Consider the following 24,540-nt stretch of genomic DNA (forward strand, 5'->3'; position numbering starts at 1 on the left):
TTCTCCAACACATTCCAAAGATCCTCAATGAGGTTAAGGTCTGGACTCTGTGATGGCCAATCCATGTGTGAAAATGATGTCTCATGCTCCCTGAACCACTCTTTCACAATTTGAGCCCGATGAATCCTGTCATTGTCATCTTGGAATATGCCCATGCCATCAGGGAAGAAAAAATCCATTGATGGAATAACCTGGTCTTGGAGCACATACTGTTGTTGAACCTAGACCCGACCAACTGCAGCAACCCCAGATCATAGCACTTCCCCCACAGGCTTGTACAGTAGGAACTAGGCATGATGGGTGCATCACTTAATCTGCCTCTCTTCTTACCCTGGTGCGCCCATCACTCTGGAACAGGGTAAATCTGGACTCTTCAGACCACATGACCGTCTTCCTTTGCTCCAGAGTCCAATCATTATGCTCCCTAGCAAATTGAAGCCTTTTTTTTCTGGTTTGCCTCACTGATAGTGATTTTCCTAAGGCTACACAGCTGTTCAATCCCAATCCCTTGAGTTCCCTTCGCATTGTGCGTGTGGACATGCTCTTACTTTCACTATTAAACATAGCCCTGAGGTCTACTGTTGTTTTTCTTCGATTTGATTTCACCAAATGTTTAAGTGATTGCCGATCATGATCATTCAGGATTTTTTTCCCGCCACATTTCTTCCTCAAATACGATGGGTCCCCACTATCCTTCCAGTTTTTAATAATGCGTTGGACAGTTCTTAACCCAACTTTAGTAGTTTCTGCAATCTCCTTAGATGTTTTCTCTGCTTGATGCATGCCAATGATTTGACCCTTCTCAAACAGACTAACATCTTTTCCACGACCACGAGAGTCTTTTGACATGGTTGTTTAAGAAATGAGAAGCAACTCATTGCACCGGTTGGGGTTAAATAACTTGTTACTAGCTGAAAGATAATCGCCCATGCAGTAATTATCCAATAGGAGGCTCATAACTATTTGCTTAGTTAAATCCAGGTGGCGCCTTTTTTTTTGCACAGGCAGTGTATATATAGATATATATATATAGCGGGAAAATGAAGAAAATCCAGCTCCAGAATAGCGGAAAATCGTAGCTTTATTAGTGTTTTTTTAAAATCTTCTGAATACAGGATAAGTTCAGTTGCGTGTTTCAGACCATAAATAATTTGCGGTCCTTCCTCATGACACATTGAACTTCCAAATACTTGCCCTATATATGCCATTTTCATACCTGGCCATGTAATCAGAAGATCACATGGCTAAAAACAGCACAGATAGTGCAATCAATACATCTGGCCATCTTTAAACCAAAAACTTTTTATGCATATGACAAAATAGCACATAATTAAATAGAAACAATACACAAATGTGCAACATATACAAATGCACTAAAAACAATAGCAAAAAAATAAAAATAAATATGTATGTGTATATATATATATTTATATATATATATATATATATATATATATATTTATAAAGCAAGAAATATACACATATATATACAATAACTCTCCTAATAGTGTAATATAAGGTCATGTCTTGTACCAAGCTGAAAAATCCAATAGGCTTCGCTGTTTAGGAGTTTTCTTCTACGATCACCTCCTCTGACCGGAGAACTAACTCTTTCTATTCCCTGTGCAACGTTTTTCCTGTGACTATATATTTAAAATCTTGGGTATACATAATAGTATTATTTTCAATGTATCTGCCATGTCATTTACTTTCTTGCTGTCCAAAGGGAATTCCTGCCCACTCTGTCTATGCAAGGTCACCCCCAGTCTGATATCTTCTTACATTTCCTTTTTGCAATCATGCCCTATAAGGTTTGCTACACAGATTGGGATTCCTGGTCTCACTACGGAAAATGATTCTGAGGGCATGTCCAAATAATTTTGGTGTACATGAAATATCTATATTTCAGTTATGGTGGTTATATTCTCTTTACTATCACTGGATCTGGCAATATGTTGGCTGTCGGTGATACATGATTTGATAAGTTCTTCGCCTATTAGTGTTAATCGGGGATTTTTTTTCCTTTATATATTTTTTCAACTTTTTTTAACAACAATGTTTTTATAATATATATTCTCTTTTATTATTTAGATTTTCATGTTTTATAACAAAATATGCTGCATATAAAATAGAAGCTTGGGATAATGACTCATGTATAGCAAGACATATGAAATACAACTTGACGCCCGCGTATTATTATTTAGTGAATTATCATGCTCACTGTACTCTAAGTGACATTATTCAAATGGGGCTGCATCACTTTATATGTAAAGGATTTGGACTAGCTTCAGTACTGCACTGATAAATAATAGGATATATTATAATGTCATGCCCTGTATTGCTGCGGTTATATGCATTGGTGTGAAGTACATTGGGGTATATACAGGTCCTTCTCAAAAAATTAGCATATTGTGATAAAGTTCATTATTTTCTGTAATGTACTGATCAACATTAGACTTTCATATATTTTAGATTCATTACACACCAACTGAAGTAGTTCAAGCCTTTTATTGTTTTAATATTGATGATTTTGGCATACAGCTCATGAAAACCCCAAATTCCTATCTATAAAAATTAGCATATCATGAAAAGGTTCTCTAAACGAGCTATTAACCCAATCATATGAATCAACTAATTAACTCTAAACACCTGCAAAAGATTCCTGAGGCTTTTAAAAACTCCCAGCCTGGTTCATTACTCCAAACCGCAATCATGGGTAAGACTGCCGACCTGACTGCTGTCCAGAAGGCCATCATTGACACCCTCAAGCAAGAGGGTAAGACACAGAAAGAAATTTCTGAACGAATAGGCTGTTCCCAGAGTGCTGTATCAAGGCACCTCAGTGGGAAGTCTGTGGGAAGGAAAAAGTGTGGCAGAAAACGCTGCACAACGAGAAGAGGTGACCGAACCCTGAGGAAGATTGTGGAGAAGGACCGATTCCAGATCTTGGGGGACCTGCGGAAGCAGTGGACCGAGTCTGGAGTAGAAACATCCAGAGCCACCGTGTACAGGCGTGTGCAGGAAATGGGCTACAGGTGCCGCTTTTCCCAGGTCAAGCCACTTTTGAACCAGAAACAGCGGCAGAAGCGCCTGACCTGGGCTACAGAGAAGCAGCACTGGACTGTTGCATGTCATTCGGAAATCAAGGTGCCAGAGTCTGGAGGAAGACTGGGGAGAGGGAAATGCCAAAATGCCTGAAGTCCAGTGTCAAGTACCCACAGTCAGTGATGGTCTGGGGTGCCATGTCAGCTGCTGGTGTTGGTCCACTGTGTTTTATCAAGGGCAGGGTCAATGCAGCTAGCTATCAGGAGATTTTGGAGCACTTGGAGATAAAGATTTCATTTTTCAGCACGACCTGGCACCTGCTCACAGTGCCAAAACCACTGGTAAATGGTTTACTGACCATGGTATTACTGTGCTCTATTGGCCTGCCAACTCTCCTGACCTGAACCCCATAGAGAATCTGTGGGATATTGGGAAGAGAAAGTTGAGAGACGCAAGACCCAACACTCTGGATGAGCTTAAGGCCGCTATCGAAGCATCCTGGGCCTCCATAACACCTCAGCAGTGCCACAGGCTGATTGCCTCCATGCCACGCCGCATTGAAGCTGTCATTTCTGCAAAAGGATTCCCGACCAAGTATTGAGTGCATAACTGAACATAATTATTTGAAGGTTGACTTTTTTTGTATTAAAAAACACTTTTCTTTTATTGGTCGGATGAAATATGCTAATTTTTAGAGATAGGAAATTTGGGTTTTCATGAGCTGTATGCCAAAATCATCAATATTAAAACAATAAAAGGCTTGAACTACTTCAGTTGGCGTGTAATGAATTTAAAATATATGAAAGTCTAATGTTTATCAGTACATTACAGAAAATAATGAACTTTATCACAATATGCTAATTTTCTGAGAAGGACCTGTAGATATATGAGAAATTACTTTTATTATCTGCATTACGTAAGTGGTGCATGCGCTGATGACTATAATTTTGGCACCATCACCCAAATCAAGTAAATCGTATGCACTGGATGTGTGAATTTTAGTGCAGGAACTACACTTTAACTCAAACGCTATTCTTGCTTATCAGAAGTATACTAACAGAAGTATACTAAAACAGAATTAATCAGTGCATCGTGCATTGTAGAACAAAATTGATGGTGCACATAGTCATATCTTTCAAAGTAAATGCCCACAAGCGACAAAGAAATAGGTTTAGAGTTAGGTACCTGTATCTGTATCGAGGTCACCTTGCTGCTGGTGGACGGACCCAAACACTTTTTGATAAAATATATATCTGCTAAGATATAGATTAGATGATATATGTTTGTATATTGATCAAGCACAGTTAGCTTGTAGAATGTTGCTATGTCTGTCTGATTTTCAAATTTAATATAGGTTTGGAGCTCTTCCTCTCTTCCCCCAGGTAATTAGATATCTTTCAGTTATTTAAGTGCCACGGAGCATGGAGATACATGACGGGACCTCTAGTTCACGTTATGCTTTTACCCTCCAAAGGTTTGTTTATTTTGCTGTAATTTACACATGTATTGCACTTTACTGATGTATTTTGTGTGGGTGTTTTATCTGCACTTTACACTGCAGTTTTATATTGATATTGGTATTGATTGGCACTTCTATAGGCTTTAATATGGCTAGGTCCAGGATCATGCAGTTTACCAGGGCTTGCATTTCCAGTTTTGTGTCATGCACACAAGGTGCTAAAATGTGTCTTTTGTTTGGTGTTTTTGCTCAAAGATAAATTGCTTATTGATACTGACTGTATGGCATACTTGATATTTCTTCAATTATCATATTTATCCAATTTTTATTGCATCATTAAATGTGTTGTTATCATTATGCACATAGAACATATCACCTGTAGGATGAAATAGAAGTGGGCTCAGAGGTGGGCCAATTCAGCCCTGCTACACAGACATAAATTCTAATACTATAGATATTAAAATGTTTCAGAATTTCTTGATGAATACTTACTCTCCACTTGCGCCATATGTTTTTTCTCTGTACCACCAATGTCAATAGTGTTTGATAAAGATCATTTTGACCAAAATATCACATATGTATTGTCTTAAACTACTTCAATAAAGACACATCAATCTATTTGTATCACCGGGTGCTAATGTTTATATCCTTCAGTTATGGTTTGGGTGGGAGTGAGACACTAACTGAAGCACCCAAATCGTTATTCTTGAGTGCTGTGAAACTTGATATTAAATATGTTTTAAAAAGCCGGGTATCTTGTGACGCACAAATCAGGATATGTCCAGACAAGAGGAAAGGTAAGGAAGGACACATCAGTAGGCAATAATCCCTTCTAACATAGCACCTAGATACCTCAGACAAATCTATCATACAGCAAAAGACAATGTTGAAATAGCACAAGTGTAAAAATATACCTTTACTGTGGTGATCTGAACCATTCAGTGCTCCCTGTATAGCAGCTTGTGCGGCTGAATTCTGAGCCTTCAGCAAATCTATTGTCTCTCGAAGCTCAATAAGCTCTGAGTCCTGGAAGCAAAAATAATAATAAAATAAACAATATTTTAATGACCTGCATATAATAAAAAGATATAAAAATGTATTGCTGGATTTACATCAAATATGGCTGTAGATTAGGATGTGTATTGGTTATATAAAATGTCTATGGTTTTTATTGTTTACATCTTTTTTATGTATGTAGCACCTCAAAACTACTTAAAGGTGGGTGTCCATGTCAAAATGTATGCCATATCAATACGATATACCACAAATGTCAGAGTGGGATCCATTTCTATGTCAAGAATGGAGTGAAGGGAGAGCAACTGAACATGTGTGGCTACCCTCCGAGTGCTAGCTCTGCTATTTTTGGATGCCCCTAGTGAATGGAGAAGTTGCTGAGTATGTGCAGTGTTCACTTTGGGGGCCACCTTCTGGAAATAGCAGGAGGTCCGAGAGGTGGGATTTACACCTAGTTGACATTTGGGGCACATCTTAGCGATATGCAGGATACAGTGTACTATAGAAGTCTTTTCCTTAGCTGGAACAAACTACTGGAGTATATGATGGAGATGTGAAGAACATCGACTTAAATAGTAGATAGTCTGAACAAACCATTAGAAAGTGTGCATGTATGAATATATATATATATATATATATATATATATATATATATACAGTTGCAAGAAAAAGTATGTGAACCCTTTGGAATGCTATGGATTTCTGCACAAATTGGTCATAAAATGTGATCTGATCTTCATCTAAGTCACAACAATAGACAATCACAGTCTGCTTAAACTAATAACACACAAAGAATTAAATGTTACCATGTTTTTATTGAACACACCATGTAAACATTCACAGTGCAGGTGGATAAAGTATGTAAACCCCTAGACTAATGACATCTCCAAGAGCTAATTGGAGTGAGGTATCAGCCAACTGGAGTCCAATCAATGAGATGAGATTGGAGGTGTTGGATACAGCTGCCCTGCCCTATAAAAAACACACACCAGTTCTGGGTTTGCTTTTCACAAGAAGCATTTCCTGATGTGAATGATGCCTTGCGCAAAAAAACTCTCAAGAGACCTATGATTAAGAATTGTTGACTTGCATAAAGCTGGAAAGGGTTATAAAAATATCTCCAAAAGCCTTGCTGTTCATCAGTCCACGGTAAGACAAATTGTCTAGTAATGAAGAAAGTTTAGCACTGCAAGAGCACAGCGCAGACTGCTCAATGAGGTGAAGAAGAATCAATGAATGTCAGCTAAAGACTTACAAAAGTCTCTGGCATATGCTAACATCCCTGTTAGAGAATCTACGATATGTAGAACACTAAACAAGAATGGATTTCATGGGAGGATACCACTGAGGAAGCCACCGCTGTCCAAAAAAAACATTGCTGCACGTTTACAGTTTGCACAAGAGCACCTGGATATTCCACAGCAGTACTGGCAAAATATTCTGTGGACAGATGAAACCAAAGTTGAGTTGTTTGGAAGAAACAGACAACACTATGTGTGGAGAAAAAGAGGCACAGTACACCAACATCAACTTCATCCCAACTGTGAAGTATGGTGGTGGGGGCATCATGGTTTGGGGCTGCTTTGCTGCATCAAGGCCTGGACGGATTGCTATCATTGAAGGAAAAATGAATTCCCAAGTTTATCAAGACATTTTGCAGGATAACTTAAGGCCATCTGTCCACAAGCTGAAGCTCAACAGAAGATGGGTGTTGCAACAGGACAATGACCCAAATCATAGAAGTAAATCAACAACAGAATGGCTTAAACAGAAGAAAATACGCCTTCTGGAATGGCCCAGTCCAAGTCCTGACCTCAACCCGATTGAGATGCTGTGGCATGACCTCAAGAAAGCTATTCAAACTAGATATCCCAAGAATATTGCTGAACTGAAACAGTTCTGTAAAGAGGAATGGTAAAGAATTACTCCTGACTGTTGTGCACGTCTGATCTGCAACTACAGAAAACATTTGGTTGAAGTTATTGCTGCCAAAGGAGGTTCAACCAGTTATTAAATCCAAGGGTTCACATACTTTTTCCACCTGCACTGTGAATGTTTACATGGTGTGTTCAATGACCAATTTGTGCAGAAATCTATATCATTCCAAAGGGTTCACATACTTTTTCTTGCAACTGAAAAAAAAAAATATATATATATATACAGTGGATATAAAAAGTCTACACACCCCTGTTAAAATGTCAGGTTTCATCTTTAATGTGACCTATAAAATTTACCACTCAATTGAAAAACAAACTGAAATCTTTTAGGTGGAGGAAAGATAACAAAAACAAAAAATAAAACAATGTGGTTGCATAAATGTGCAAATGTATAACAGGGGATGTAGCTGTGTTCAGAATTAAGCAATCGCATTCAAAATCATGTTAAATAGGAGTCAGCATACACCTGACATCATTTAAAGTGCCTCTAATTAACCCCAAATAAAGTTCAGCTGCTCTAGTTAGTCTTTCCTGAAATTTTCTTAGTCACATCCCACAGCAAAAGCCATGGTCCACAGAGAGCTTCCAAAGCTTCAGAGGGATCTCATTATTAAAAGGTATCAGTCAGGAGAAGGGTACAAAAGAATTTCCAAGGCATTAGATATATCATCGAACACAGTGAAGACAGTCATCATCAAGTGGAGAAAATATGGCACAACAGTGACATTACCAAGAACTGGACGTTCCTCCAAAATTGATGAACAGATGAGAAGAAAACTGGTCTGGGAGGCTACCAAGAGGCCTACAGCAACATTAAACGAGCTGCAGGAATATCTGGCAAGTCCTGGCTGTGTGGTACATGTGACAACAATCTCCCGTATTCTTCATATGTCTGGGCTATGGGGTAGAGTGGCAAGAGAAAGCCTTTTCTTACGAAGAAAAACATCCAAGCCAGGCTACATTTTGCAAAATCACATCTGAAATCTCTCAAAAGCATGTGGGAAAAGGTCTTATGTTCTGATGAAACCATAATTCCAAAAGATATGTTTGGCGCAAAAACAACATTGCACATCACCAAAAGAACACCATACCCACAGTGAAGCATGGTGGTGGCAGCATCATGCTTTGGGGCTGTTTTACTTCAGCTGGAACTGGGGCCTTAGTTAAGCTAGAGGGAATTATGAACAGTTCTAAGTACCAGTCACTATTGGCACAAAACCTTCAGGCTTCTGCTAGAAAGCTGAACATGAAGAGGAACTTCCTCTTTCAGCATGACAACGACCCAAAGCATACATCCAAATCAACAAAGGAATGGCTTCACCAGAAGAAGAATAAAGTTTTGGAATGGCCCAGCCAGAGCCCAGACCTGAATCTGATTGAAAATCTGTGGAGTGATCTGAAGAGGGCTGTGCACAGGAGATGCCCTCACAATCTGACAGATTTGGAGTGTTTTTGCAAAGAAGAGTGGCCAAATCTTGCCAAGTCAAAATGTGCCATGCTCATAGACTCATACCCAAAAAGACTGAGTGCTGTAATAAAATCAAAAGGTGCTTCAACAAAGTATTAGTTTAAGGGTGTGCAGACTTATACAACCATATTATTTTATTTTTATATTTTTTCATCCCTCTACCTAAAAGATTTCAGTTTGTTTTTCAATTGAGTTGTACAGTTTATTGGTCACATTAAAGGTGGAAAAAGTTCTGAAATAATTTATCTTTGTCTCTTTCTTTTACAGCACAGAAACCTGTGTAGACTTTTTATATCCACTATATATATATATATATATATATATATATATATATATATATATATATATATATATACATATATATATATATATATATATATATATACACACACACAGATATACATGAAAGCCAATAAGCCAATAACAGAAAAACTTGAGAATACTTTGAAGGTCCACCATAGCCATTTTAGAACGTATTGCTGAATATACTATAAAATGAAATTAAATACAGGTAAAAATTGACTTCAGTGTGATGTTTCATATCATCTTAAACATTTCATCACTTTCCAAGCTTTAATCTGCAGATTTTTTTAAGCTTTTTAGGTCACCTTTTGTTCAGCTGTCATTGTAAGGCTTTGCAGTCGGCCAGTCATATTTCCTAAGCTCTTCTCAAAAGCTGCCACTAAATGAGACTGGAAATGAAGCAAGGAAGAAAATCATCAAAATTGTATCAACTGCTTCACACTGAAGGCACATAAAACAGCTTGTTGAGCTAAATCACATTTTTTTTCTCATCTATTTTGGTCATTTTAAAATAATGTAAGAAATAAAATCCTCTAAGAAAAGACCTTATATTTGCTGCATTATACCTGAAAACTGCATAGCCAAAAATGTGCTTACCTCATGCATTATTTCTCTGTCTAGGTATAGTCTTACAGATATACAGTATGTGTATTTTTCATGTGTATTTTATGCAGACTGACATTTTCTGAGCTTTATTGTCATTTTAGTAGATACTGTATAATTTGTTTACATATTTATTACATTATCAATACATAAACAACATATAAAAATTGCACAACTAATTTTATATAAAAACTATAACAATAGAGACCAAGTGATACCACAGGGGATCCAGGAAGCATCAGAATGGGAATTAATGAGAAAAGTATTATTTTTATGCCATTCTGACCCCCCAAAAATTACCAACTAGATACATATTCCACATAAATATATCCAAAAGGACACACTTTGGCATACCTTTAGGCTTTTATATATATATATATATATATATATATATATATATATTATTGCTGCAAAAAATAATGCACGTGATGGAGCCCTTATATGTCTAGTACCAGAATACATTTACAGCGCTGAAAACAGTCACATTAGCTGCTTCCTCTATAGTGTAGGGATATCTTGGAATAAACAAATAAAGCGTGCCTTGTGAAGGATCATACTTACATTAGCCGATAGCTGAGATGTCAATGTAGCAACTTTTTCTTGTGACGCTATCAGTTCCCTACGCAATTTTTGTATCTGCTAAATAAAGGAAAAATTCAAAAAGACATTTTGAGAATTCTTTAATTTTTCATACTGAAAATAGTAAATGATAATAAGTAAAAAATAAATAATAGACAGAACATATGTTTACCCGATCAACACATTTTTTTCTTCAGGCCTTGAAGAGTTTGTCTGGGATTTGCTAAGGGAGGCCTATCTTTAGGATAGGCCATCACTAGCTTATTGCCTGGTTCCAATGCCCCTAACAGTCAGCTGTTCGGGTGTAGCTCCATTGCTGGAACTTGGCATCGGGACTACATAGCTCCATCAAGCTTGTAGTGGACAGTGCAGTCACTGAAACACTGCTCCCATTGACTTCAGCAATTTCCACTACAAATTAAGCTATGTAGTGCCAACGCTGAGTTCCAGCGACAGAGCTACACCCGAAAAACTGATTGGCAGGGATATAGGGTATCAGACACTCAAGGGTCAGCTAGGGGATAGACTATCATTTAGTAAAGTTTGGACCTCCCCTTTAAATCTACAGCTGTTAGATGGTGAATAACCACTCAATTGCTTGCAGCAAAGAGGACTATAACATAAAATTGGATGTAAAGAGCTCCATTGTCATTGTGATAAATGTATGAGAAAGAAGATTGAAAGGCTTGCTAAGTGAAATCTTGAACATTACCAGAATTGTTACATAACTTTAACAGGTTTTCAGGATATGAAATGCCATTCACAAAATGATTGGAAGATAGGAATCTGGCAATTACTAGACAGGTCATGTTGCTCTGATATTAGAAAAGTAATGGAGTCACAAGACAGGAAGAAAACTGGACTTCTTGAAAGCAAGAAATGAAAAAATTCAATTTCCTGGCCTTGATAAACACCTTAGCAAGTGGGCAGAAGGTGATGCCCTTTCACTCAGATATGTAGCATATAGTAGCTATCAAGATCATGAACCGTGGAAGAGAGAGTAAGTCAAATAAATGTAATTTGGAGCCTTTCATTCACACATAAGGAATACTGGCATAAGTGTAGGTGAAACTGAGTATTTTTTCTATGAGTCGTTCATTACCACTTGTTAAAACTTGTTTTTGTGCTGAAATGTGTACAGTTGTGAACACAGTCAGACTGATTCACACTTTGCGGGTGGTAATGTGATGTGCTTAGTGACTTTTAGACTGGATCAAAAATCTAAATTCTAAAGGATAGTTGTTAGAGTTCGTTCTCCCAATCCAGCGCTCTCCCACTAGTTTCTTATACCATAGTACATACTTGAATTCTGCTAAAGACTACTTCATTCTTAATCTATTAATTTATGTTTTATATTGGAATTCATTTCTATGATTTAATATTTCTGCCCAGAATACACATCATTAACCAGGTGATATGTAATCCATGCTAACATACCCTAATATTTAGTGCCTTTTTTTTTAACCCGCTTTAATTATTGCTTTACAAAAGAGTATCTGAAGGCCAAAATCACCATGTATGCATTTCAATAAAAAGTTACCTCTGAGTGAGCCTTCTCTTCAGCCTAGAAAAAAAGCAGACATATTTTAATATTGTATATAACACAAATTTTATTTATCAAGAAAATACTATATTTTACCTTATGAAAAAAATTCATGATAACAAATATTTAAACAAATGGAGTTGAACTGCCTTACCAGACAAATCCTGTGGACAAGAGTGTCACTGTTAAAAAAGTTTTGATTTGAATACATGATAAATAATCTGTCACGGTCATATTGGTGTTTGACCGTGATGCAGTTGCCGTGCAGACTAGTTGCCAGGGGCAACGTGTAGTTTGTGATTTGCACGTGCACTTCCCCTTTAAGGTGTTCCTCCCTGCTGTTTGGTGAGCAAGGGGCTAATCATCTGGCTAGTGGGGATTAAGGTGTTTCCTGGATGTGGCCGCAAGCTTGATATAAACCTGTGGCTCGCTGGCTGGGTGCAGTTGTACTACAGCCTTGCTTGGTGTTGAAGCTTTGCTCCTTCCCTGGGTGTTCCAGGCCAGTCCTTGAGGGCCACCTTATGGAACATAAATTATCTTTCATTATGTACGCTCCTGGTTCCCTACCTCACTTGTTATTTGTTAAGCGTGGGTTTATGTTCAGGGTGTGTTGTACATCTTCATGGTTGTAACATGTCTGGGCTGTTGTTGGTGTTTGTCCCTACATGTATGTTTGACGTTTGCCCTGTATATTGTAGCCTGTATGCAGCACTGCTTGGGGATGCCATGCACTGTATGAGCATGGGGGGCTCTGGCAGAGTTGATATGCTGGATTCCTGTGTGGGTTGTTTGTACTGTGACCTGCTGTGTGTTCAGGCTCCTGTACTGATGCACTGGTTCCAGTTGTGAAGGCTTTGGCAGGTGAGTGAGTTGTAATGTTGTTCTTACCTGCCGATCCTCTTGCTGTATACGGTCTCTCCCTTTCCCTGCTTCTAGGCCTTTAGAGACTCCTGTTTCTCTGTGTTTGTGGATGAACAGGTCGTCTCTCCCCTGCAACTAAGTCAGGGATTTTTCAGGGCGACTCAGGATATTAGGTATCCAGGGTATGAGCCGTCCCACCATCAGGGTCCGCTCATATGTTTAGGAGTTAGGGAGAGGATTAGGGAAGCAATAAGAGGTGACCTGCTCCCTGATCCCGGCATCCTGGCCTATTTTTTACCATTATCCTTTTCATTGTACGGTGGGGGGTTTCCCCCACTCCCCACCATGACATAATCATTTTAAGGGTACCTACGCTTCCATTAACTTTATCTAGCCATTATATGACATATAATCTGCAATTTTACCATTTTCCTTTACAGGCTCCATCTCTAATTCTTAGCTGTCTCTGAAGAAGTGCACAGAACTTAGCTGATATGATGTCTCCCATAGACCGCACAGGATAAAAACAGGAGATTCTACATCATAACCTCATTCAGAATCACTCGTTTTAAAAAAGTGCTTTTTTCTGACAGTGGATTTCAGCTAATAATATACCAAAACAAGCTGATAGACTCCCTTAAAGTACAACCATAAGACAAAAAAAGTACAAGAAAAGTACACTATATGAGTGACAGACTGGTACAAAGGGAGAGAGGATCCTGCCTGTGAGGGCTTGCAATTTACAAGGGAGGAAGACAGTAGGTGAAGGTACAAGCTTTTCTTAAAAGGAAGGTTATAAAAGTGGGGGAGAGTCTAATGTATTTAGTTAGTTATTTCCAGAGTATAGAGGATGGGCCTGGTAAATTAAGAGGATGACTGTGAGAGGACCAGACAGGAGGGAAGTCTTGTGAGGATCAGAGATTACAAGTAGGAAAAGAGAATAGGCCAGACATGAATGGAGGGAACCGGTTATGACAGCATTGTATGTTAGTGTTCATATTTTAAACTGAATATGTCGCTCAATCAGTAACAAGTAAAGGGATTATCAGTGGGCACATGTTTAAAAAAAAAATTCATGGCTATACACGTGTGCACTCTATATACATGTGTGTATGTGTATATAAGACTAATGGAAACAAAATATGTATGTGCAGGCTTGGATCTGGCCCCCCGGGGTACAGGTGGATCCCCCGGTGGACCTCTGAGCAAGTTAGGCCTCTACTGCCCCACCCCTTTCACAAGTGGCACATGGCACAGAAAAGTTACTGCACTACAAACAGATAAGCAGCATCTCAACCAGCTTATGTTCATATAAAAAAAACTGAGTATTTTATTTAACAGAAGACCCAGTTTATTATTATAGATGCATCAGAAGGCTGAGATGGCTTCTTGGTAAAGAGGCATGCCAGCCAGTATCCTTGTTCTTAGTGACCAGGCTTCTTGAAGGGACCCCTTAATCTATCATCTTGTAGCGTATTGCTGCTGTCTGCCACTGTGTGAGCAAGCAATATTTCCATGCATCTATGCAGAGGGCCGTAGAATAAATTTTACTGGTGGGCCCTAGACAACCCAGTCCGAAACTGTGTATGTGTATCATAAACACAGCAACAATAATAAAAAAAAAGGAAAGGGGAAAGGTTATTACACCCTATTTCTCTGTAAGTGTTGTGTGGTGTATGAGCCTGTACAAGGCTCTGTTTCCATTGTAATTTTTGTAATGGGGTCCAATCTCCTCTATGTAAACTGGTAAATGAAGTTCTAAATGATAATATGCAACAAATTACAAAAATGTATTAACTGTAATACATCCTGTAGGGGAAAAAATGGTCCAGATTATAGATTCTGTCTTTTGACCATTGCCTACTATATTTACTCGTCACATCTTTTCTTGCCTGTATTTTCGGGTTAAATGTGAATGCTAGGAACAAGAGGAGAACTCAGATGTGAGTAACAATATGAATAATGATGGCTGAAGCAACCTTATTCAGCAATAAGCATACTAACTGCTCTTTTTACGATTGATGTACAGGAGATAGATGATTCATTACTGACATCTACTGGCCAAAATGCTTGCAATGTGCAAAGTGTGAATGTCTGGAATGAGTGCAGAAGTAACTAATAACTATAGTTGGACTATACCTAACCCAACAAAACATTAGCAATTGCAGCTTCTTCCTTTGAGCTTCTTAAAAGTGCAACAATTTTAAAAAAACATTGTACTTCAAACTAAATTATCAATCTTAGATTAAAAGCTATGGACACATTTGAGGCATTTTTATTTTTGCATTCTACTAATTTTGGGCTAAAATCATTTTGCTTTTATTAAACGTTTTCAAGAGTTTTTCTTCTACAGTTTTCAGTTTCCGCGCATTTTCAGACTAGCAGTTTCTCTGTTTCACAATGAATCAGTCCGAGAACTGCTCTGATGGCAGGATCTCTAGCTCTGATGTCTGAAGTCCTGTCAGCTCATAAACACTCATCTAAGCTACATTGTTAATAAACTGATAATAGTTTAGTTATAATAAGTCTTTATGAGCTGTTGGCAAAGTACAGATCTCTGACAGATTCAGGGCTCATGTACATGATTGTATGTATTTTGCGGTCTGTAAAAAACTGATCCGCAAGAAATATGAATGACGTCCGTGTGCATTCTGTGTTTTGTGGAACGGAACAGCTGGCCCCTTAAAGAACAGTAAATTCAGTTTTTATTGCGGACCCATTGAAATTAATGGTTCTGCATATGGTCCGCAAAAAAAAAAGTGAATGGACACCAAAAAGAAAATATGTTTGTGTGCATGAGCCATCAGTGTGACGCAGAGAGCGTGCTAGTCTGTAAAGGCACTGAAACTGTAGAATTGTTTTAAAATAAAGACCAACTGAAAAAAAATTATAGCCAAAAGTGAGTGAAATGAGATAACAAAAAATTTGCCCCTAAAGGTGTTTAGGTAGTATGGGTAAGGAAATCTATAGCAAAGCTAAAACTCATATTTAATTGTTCATATCCAGTTGAGCTCTAGCTTTGGAACCATTTTACTATTGCATTATGTGCAATACCATAATAAAATTGAACATAATTTTGAAAACCCCATGTATACAGCACATTTTTTCTATAGTGGCCCCAAAGCTTCTTTTTTCATACATTAGAGATGAGCGAATCGAATCCCATGAAGTGGAATTTGATCCACATTTCAGGATAAATTCGATTCGCCTCGAAGCAGAATTTCCTTGTGCTTCGTGTCAGCGAATCAATTTAACCTGAAATAGTATAAAAAACAAAAAAATTCAAACTTACCTCCTCCATTTTCTCGCAACGGTCCTCCAGCTTCCATCTTGCTTGAAGATCTCGGCCAAAAACCTGTGCAGGGCTAGATTACATCATCACACCAGTCGGCGTGATGATGTCATACCGCACCATGCCAGCCGGCGCGATGGCGTAATCTCGTGCCGCACAGGATTTCGGATGAGCTCTTGAAGCCGGCCCGTCGCGAGCAAAGGGAGGCGGTAAGTTTGATTACATTTTTTTTTATTGTTAATTTTACACTCAGATGCCGCGATCATGTATGAACGAGACATCTGAGGGGTACAATGACGTGGGCGGCGCTATCGCAGCTCCCTGTCATTGCACCTGCTACTTACAAAAAAATGCGCCACAAAGCTACATTTTGGGTGAAATTCGACAAATCAGCCGAATCAAACTTTTAAGAAATTCACTCATCTCTAATTACAATTATTTTGGATTCATACTATTCTTCTAGGAGAACATGATGTCTCATCGATGACTGAAGTGAAAAGTAATGGAGTAGCTGCAGTTTTGATAGAAAAAGTGTAAGGCCTAACCATTAGTGATTAGGTAGTGTTAGAAATGTCTGAAATTGTTCATTTTGCATGGCGAGTCAATTTACAGATCACTGTGCTTTTGCGCCTTCCATCATCTAAACCCTCATTTACACTCTGTCCAGGCAAGGATATATTATACTTTCCCGAATAGAGATATAAAACCTGTATGAATTCTTTTGCTTTGTGAAGAATGAAATCCACATCATGCAATATATGATAGATTTCCTGCCGTAATAGGTAAACTAAGCCATCTCCAGACATGTTCTAACTTATCTACAGTAGATGAATAGTACTTACAGTGGAATAAAGAGATGATGTGCTAGAAACCAGCGATAATGACGATCCATGCACTGAGAAAACAGGAAATGATAGTTATATTTCTTTGATGCACACAATGTAAACAATCAATGGCATTCATATAATGACTACTTGATAAAAACGCTGCACGACGAGCACCAGAAACAAAGAGCGAACATCAAACATATGGCAGCTGTATGAAAATAACATACATTGCATTGAATGAGTAACATCATTGAAGCCATTTAATTACCTTCTTCCATGCTGTCCCGGAAGGAACCTGAGTGGCTGATAGCCCTTGGTCTGTCCTCTAATGAGGTAGCACTTCCTCCCAACTGTGAGTCTTCATACAATTCAAAGGAAGCATCTTGTGCTGGAATGCTATTTGATCGCATCATGTTTGGTCCAGGGATTGTAAACTGTGAGAGGTTAGTGGGGCTTACTGCAAAAAAAAAATAAAAAATTTTTCAAAGAACAAAAGAATCAATCAAATGACCAACATACCCTCAATTCTAAGACTAAAATATCTGAGGCCTGATATACTGTGGCTTTAAAGTGTTTGAACCACATTATCTGTACAAGATAGATCATGTGTTTTTGAGAAGATTCTTGGTGTCCTACACTCCAAAGTCGTTCTTATAGCTGATTTACATGCTGTATAAAAAAATCTGCCGTGGAAAGAAAATCAATGGCAAAACCCCTATGATCCATGGACCCTGTGACCCTTAGAACTACATGGGGGTAATCTATTAAGACTGGCGTGTGTTATGCCAATTGTTATAGCAAACCCTGCTGACATATGATGCAAAAGAATTATCATGGGGTAATAATTCTGGTGCATTGGTGGAAAATCTGTGCTCCAGAGGTAAAAATCTGCACCAGCATGTTTTGTCGTACATGTTAATAAACAAGTAGCGCTGTGGAGTTTCCGCCCATGACCATCCTTTTCCCACTCATGCCCTGCCAACTTTTTGTAAAAACAGCAAGGATGGGGAAGGAATTTGAAAAGTCACAAATTTTGTAACATTTGCACACTAGAAGACTGCCATAAGAGAATGGCACATTTCTTCGTAACGTTCTTTAATTCTCAAACCAAATGTCTTTTTGAAAAGTGACCCAAAACTAAACAACACATCAGTATGTATATTATTATTATTATGAAAAAGTAATTGTCCTTTAGGTACTCCAAATGTAATGAACAAATACATTAAAGTAACATAATACAATAAAGTTTGATCGAATGTTGAATCAAAACCTTCCATTCTAGTGAAGTACTGTAGTCACCAAAACATATTTATGTTTCTGAAAATCCATCAAACCAAATATTTGGAGACAATATTGAAGGATCCTTAAATTCCATAATGTATCAGAAGCATTCTTAAAACATAGGTTCAACCATTCACACCATGCATGAGTTTATATATACCTGTAGCTATAAATAATCTGAAAAAGTTCAAAATACTGTTATTTATCTTATAAATCAGTCAGTGACAATTTTATAGCAGAGAGCTACGTTCAGATCTCTGCCGTTTGCTACTGGCACCAGTATTAAAGGTGTTTCCCATCCTTGGGATACATCATTCATCAATATCAGATTGGAGAGTACTGGACACTCGGCAACCCTCTGATCAACTGTTCTCAGCAGCTGAATGGTAACTAGGCACAAATACTACAAAGTGGATGGAGCTTCCTGCTACGAGAAGCTAATCGGTGCGGGTGGTGGATGTCAGATCATCCACCTATCTGATATTGATCACCTATCTTGAGTATAAGACATCAATATATAGAAACTAGAAATCCTTTTTAAAAGTTAAATTGAGCTCCTGTAATAATCTCTGTGCTGCACACTGCATTCTGACATGGTTAGTCTTTACTGCATGCGATCTCTGTGCAGCCCCTGGTGTACTCACCACAATCTACACTATGTAAATTACCAGACCAAGCTCCATGCACCAAGCAGGGAATGTTTGGAGAACTCAATGTAGCAGACTTGTGACTACAGCAGAGTATGCAAATAATATACAAGACATGTTGTAAGTAAAGCAAACTATTTATAGAATTGCTCAACTTTTAAATAGATTATATCTAGACCTTATTGATCCTAACATAAATTCTGTGGAAAAACATAAAAGAAGTTGTTTCACATATAAAATCTGAAAAATATGCCTAAAATAAAATAAAAAAAGTTGTGCAAAAAATGTACAAACATTTCCTAACATGTACTGTATATTAAAAACTGATATTCAATTAACCAAATCACAGAAATCAATACTTTGCTGAAACAGATGGTGCAGACAGTTATTTTTCACATGGATGATGGGGTTTTGATTAACTTTTTTTTTTATATACAATAAATACAGATACATTTTAAAAGAGGTATGTTGAGACACCATTCAGTGTAACATACATTAGTAGGAACATCTAAATATATAACTGTCCTGATGCTGTTCTGAGGGTGTGGTTAGAAAAATATAGAAGATGTCCGTGGCAGGCTCTTTTTTTGGTTATGCTCTGCCTAGACCAGGGGTGCTAAACCTGCGGCCCTCCAGCTGTTGTAAAACTACAACTCCCACAATGCCCTTCTGTAGAATGATAACTGTAGGCTGTCAGGGAATGATGGGAGTTGTAGTTGGCCCTCGACCATCATATCTCTTGATCCTGCTCTAAAATCCACAATGAATCCTCATGTGTTTGTACCTTATTTTGTTTTAGACTATACATTACAAAGGGTACAATCTGTAGGGGAGGAAATTGGCAGCATAAATTTCATATATTGCAGATTGAAAATCCCCAATGCAGGTTTCTTTCCACGGCAGATATTTTTATACAGCATGTGGATGAGACTGTAGATACTGTAATTAATAGGCTACATATTTATAAATATATACCGTTTATATATTTTTTATATATATATATACTTACCCAAATTGGAATAGTGATATTTCCCACCAGTAGAGGAGGACATGCCTGATGGGGAGACGAGCGGGGACTGACTGCCGGTGTCTTGGAGCCCACCAGTGGAATGAGAACGCAACCACTCCTTACCCTCCTCCTGACTGGTCTGTCGAGATGATGGAGTGTATCTGAAAAAATAAATAAAATAAATGTGATATTTGCATGGAAGTACTTACTCACGTTTGAGTGGTGCTTGAGCAAATTATAAAATTTACCCAAGATAATAGAAAGTTGGCAATAATCCTAAATAATTAAAAGTTTGCTTTAAGAGTCTCAGTTTGATGAAGATTTTAATGAAGTAATTATTGAATGCAAAAATTTCAAGTTATATCATACGAATAGGAATTGTAGGATCAGTTTATCAGCATATCTGTTATATTAAGCACTGCACATAACCTAACAGTAGTGATGAGCGGCAGAGGCGATATTCGAATTTGCGATATTTTGCGAATATTTGGTAGAATATTCATCATATATTTGCGAATTCGAGATTATTTTCTTGATTGCGAAAAATTGGCAATGTAATACGGGCAAAATACCGGTGTGGGTCACTATAGCCAAATTTTTCAAGCTGCTAGAAGTTTCCTGAGACTGGAGAAAATGGTTGGCACGGCAGAACATTACAATAGCTTTATATGCAGATAGAGTGCTCCAATATATTCGCAAATGCGCAATCGGCACTAATGATGCAAATATCTTGGCACAATTAGTGCAACTTCACATTTTAATAGGTCTGACTACTTATTAGTGATTGGTGCACTAAGTATTGTTGTGAACTTGTGACATCAACGCACTATGTGTGTAGCATGTATGGACAGCTACACTATATCACTATCTAACCTACACTGACTATGTCCCACTAACTATCTGTATTTTATATATAAGCTAACTAACTATCTAATGTAATGACACAGGTAAGCAGAGAGCACAGCAATGACACTGCTGTCTCTCTCAGATCTGCAAAATACTGCATACAAGGGCTGCTGAAGAGGTTCTTATATAGTAAGGGGTAGGCAACTTTCCTAATGGTTGCTAGGGATGTTGCTAAGCTCAGACAAAGACATTGCAGCAAGAAGGGAGGTTACTTATGGAAAAAAAATTGAGAATATTCAAAATTACGAAATATATATCACTATATTCTAAATATTTGCGAATTCTCAAAGTGCCGATATTCACGATTAATAGTCACTATTCGAATATTTGCTCCCAACACTACCTAACAGGTGAAGCATGGGGGACTATAAAAGTATGACAGGTATAGTAAATACCAAGATATTAGTAGATGACCCTGTTTTCATGTTGTGCTATAGATAATGTGGCTAGCATTCTGTTAATCTCATGAGGAAATATTTCTTCACTATTTCAAACTACACCAGAAGATAAAAAGACAAAGAAAAAGATTTAAAGGTTACTGTGACTGACAAAATACACAAGTATTTTGCCCAAATGTAACTACAAGCATGAAAACAAGTTTCTTTTTTCTTTTAGGATGACATACTAGAACCTCTAAGTTCATGTAGGTTGGAAAACTAAACTAAAGAGTTTGGGGAAATGCTTAGATATTTAAAGTGAATATAGAATATTTATAGAAAATAATGGAAAGAATCCTAATACATTTAAAGACCCATGATTCCAGTACAACTTCTCTTCTGCATAACTTGTGAGTCAGATCTTTAATAAAAGGAGTATCTGGCACTACACTTTCAGAAGTTCATAGGGTAGCTGCTAAGAGTTTACATTTGGACAAATAGATTGGTCAAAGGGAATGTGTCATCAAAAAATGACCTATTGCCTAAATTATGTTTTTGTGTTCAACATTTTTTTTTTCCATGTCATTATCTATATTTATCATCATATTGTATTATAAATATTATATTGTATTATAAATCCTAAAATTGTGCACTAGCTACTAGGCCTAATATATGTTAAGACTTCCTTTCCTCTGGCAGCCGCTACATGGGCCAGAGACAAAATGGCCTGGAGGGGACCTCATTTAATTCTATGGGAAAGTCTTCTAGACATGCTCTGTGACCTGTGTCATTGTAATTCTGTCGGTGATGATAATGAGATAGATACTGAAAAGTTACCTGTACAGAACAGGAGATCATAACCAATTTTTAGACCTATTGGCCAGTGTAAAACATTTTAAGGTTATTTATATTTTTTAAACTATAGACTGTAACATGGAAAATTAAATAAACAAGCAAAAATACACTGAAAAAAATTTAAACGCAACACTTTCGGTTTTGCTCCCATTTTGCATGAGCTGAACTCAAAGATCTGAAACATTTTCTACATACACAAAAATCTATTACTCTCTAATATTGTTCACAAATCTGTCTAAATCTGTGTTAGTGAGCACTTCTCCTTTGCCGAGATAATCCATCCCACCTCACAGATGTGGCATATCAAGGTGCTGATTAGACAGCATGAATATTGCACAGGTGTGCCTTAGGCCCCTTTCACACGGGCGAGATTTCCGCACGGGTGCGATGCGTGAGGTGAACGCATTGCACCCGCACTGAATCTGGACCTATTCATTTCTATGGGGCTGTGCACATGAGCGGTGATTTTCACGCATCACTTGTGCATTGCGTGAAAATCGCAGCATGCTCCTCTTTGTGCATTTTTCCACGCAATGCAGGCCCCATAGAAGTGACCTCACCTTAATCCACTTGATCGCTCAGCCGGCATCTCTTCTGTCTTCATCTATTCTGTGCACAGGAAAAGGACCTGTGGTGATGTCACTGCGATCATCACATGGTCAGTCACATGATCCATCACCATGGTGATGGATCATGTGATGGACCATGTGATGAGCGCAGTGACGTCATCAAAGGTCCTATTCCTCAAAGAAGAAGACAGAAGAGAAGCCGTGCTGCGTGAACAAGTGGATTAAGGTGAGTTCAATTTTTTTTTTAAATTTTTTAACCCCTCCAGCCCTATTGTACTATGCATTCTGTATTAAGAATGCTATTATTTTCCCTTATAACGATGTTATAAGGGAAAATAATAAAATCTACACAACACAACACCTAACCCAAACCCGAACTTCTGTGAAGAAGTCCAGGTTCGGGTACCAAACATGCCGATTTTTCTCACGCACGTGCAAAACGCATTACAATGACGCAGTACAATGACGCATCTTATCCAGGCCAAAAACATGATGCCCATGTGAAAGAGGCCTTAGACTGCCCACAATAAAAGTCCACTCTGAAATGTGCAGTTTTATCACACAGCACAATGCCACAGATGTCGCAACGTTTTAGGGGGCGTGCAATTGGCATGCTGACTGCAGGAATGTCTACCAGAATTGTTGCCCATGCAATGAATGTTCAGTTCTCTACCATAAGCCGTCTGCAAAGGCGTTTCAAAGATTTTGGCAGTACCTTCAGCCGGCCTCACATCTGCAGACTTCATGTAACCACACCAGCCCAGGACCTCCACATCCAGCATGTTCACCTCCATGATCATCTGAGACCAGCCACCCGGACAGCTGCAGCAACAATCTGTTTGCATAACCAAAGAATTTCTGCACAAACTGTCAGAAACCGTCTCAGGGAAGCTCATCTGCATGCTCGTCCTTATTGGGGTCTGGACCTGACTGCAGTTCGTCATCGTAACCGACTTGAGTGGGCAAATGCTCACATTCAAAGGCATCTGGCATGTTGGAGGGGCGTTTTGTTCACGGATGAGTCCCGGTTTTCACTGTTCAGGGCAGATGTCAGACAGTGTGTGTGGCGTCATGTGGGTGAGCGGTTTGCTGACCTCAATGTTGTGGATCGAGTGGTCCATGGTGGTGGTGGGGTTATGGTATGGGCAGGCGTATGTTATGGACAATGAACACAGGTGCATTTTATTGATGGCATTTTGAATGCACAGAGATACCCTGACAAGATCCTGAGGCCCATTGTTGTGCCATTCATCCACAACCATCACCTCATGTTGCAGCATGATAATGCAAGGCCCCATATTGCAAGGATCTGTACACAATTCCTGGAAGCTGAAAACATCCCAGCTCTTGCCTGGCCAGCATACTCACCGGACATGTCACCCATTGAGCATGTTTGGGATGCTCTGGATCGACGTATACGACAGTGTGTTCCAGTTCCTGCCAATATTCTGCAACTTCGCACGGCTATTGAAGAGGAGTGGACCAACATTCCACAGGCCACAATCAACAACCTGATCAACTCTATGCGACGGAGATGTGTTACACTGTGTGAGGCAAATGGTGGCCACACCAGATACTGACTGGTTTTCTGACACCCCCCCCCCCCCCCCAGTAAGGCAAAACTGTGCACATTTCAGAGTGTCCTTTTATTGTGGAAAGTCTAAGGCACACCTGTGCAATATTCATGCTGTCTAATCAGCACCTTGATATGCCAAACCTGTGAGGTGGGATGGATTATCTCGGCAAAGGAGAAGTGCTCACTAACACAGATTTAGACAGATTTGTGAACAATATTTCAGAGTAATAGTTTTTTTGTGTATGTAGAAAATGTTTCAGATCTTTGAGTTCAGCTCATGCAAAATGGGAGCAAAACCAAAAGTGTTGCGTTTATATTTTTGTTCAGTGTATATAGGTTTATTATAAAAAACATGATATAAAGAGACTCTGTCAGCATGAACAACTCTA

General features: G+C 38.4%; 1 protein-coding gene across 7 annotated transcripts in view; it reads right to left on the reverse strand.

Annotated features, from left to right (window-relative positions):
• NAV3 (neuron navigator 3) overlaps window positions 1-24,540 on the reverse strand; it is a 542,271-nt gene that overhangs the window by 57,839 nt on the left and 459,892 nt on the right. For 6 of the 7 annotated variants that reach the window (XM_044280408.1, XM_044280407.1, XM_044280406.1 and 3 more), the window contains 7 exons: window positions 19,869-20,029; window positions 17,200-17,388; window positions 16,947-16,999; window positions 11,949-11,972; window positions 10,391-10,468; window positions 9,532-9,615; window positions 5,419-5,530 (listed from right to left, as the gene is read on the reverse strand). In XM_044280408.1, coding sequence (XP_044136343.1) covers window positions 5,419-5,530; window positions 9,532-9,615; window positions 10,391-10,468; window positions 11,949-11,972; window positions 16,947-16,999; window positions 17,200-17,388; window positions 19,869-20,029 — 701 coding nt within the window. The remainder of the gene's footprint in view (window positions 1-5,418; window positions 5,531-9,531; window positions 9,616-10,390; window positions 10,469-11,948; window positions 11,973-16,946; window positions 17,000-17,199; window positions 17,389-19,868; window positions 20,030-24,540) is intronic. The other variant, XM_044280405.1, reaches the window with a different exon arrangement.

The sequence above is a fragment of the Bufo gargarizans genome, chromosome 2 (assembly GCF_014858855.1).
Source record: "Bufo gargarizans isolate SCDJY-AF-19 chromosome 2, ASM1485885v1, whole genome shotgun sequence".
Taxonomy (NCBI): Eukaryota; Metazoa; Chordata; class Amphibia; order Anura; family Bufonidae; genus Bufo; species Bufo gargarizans.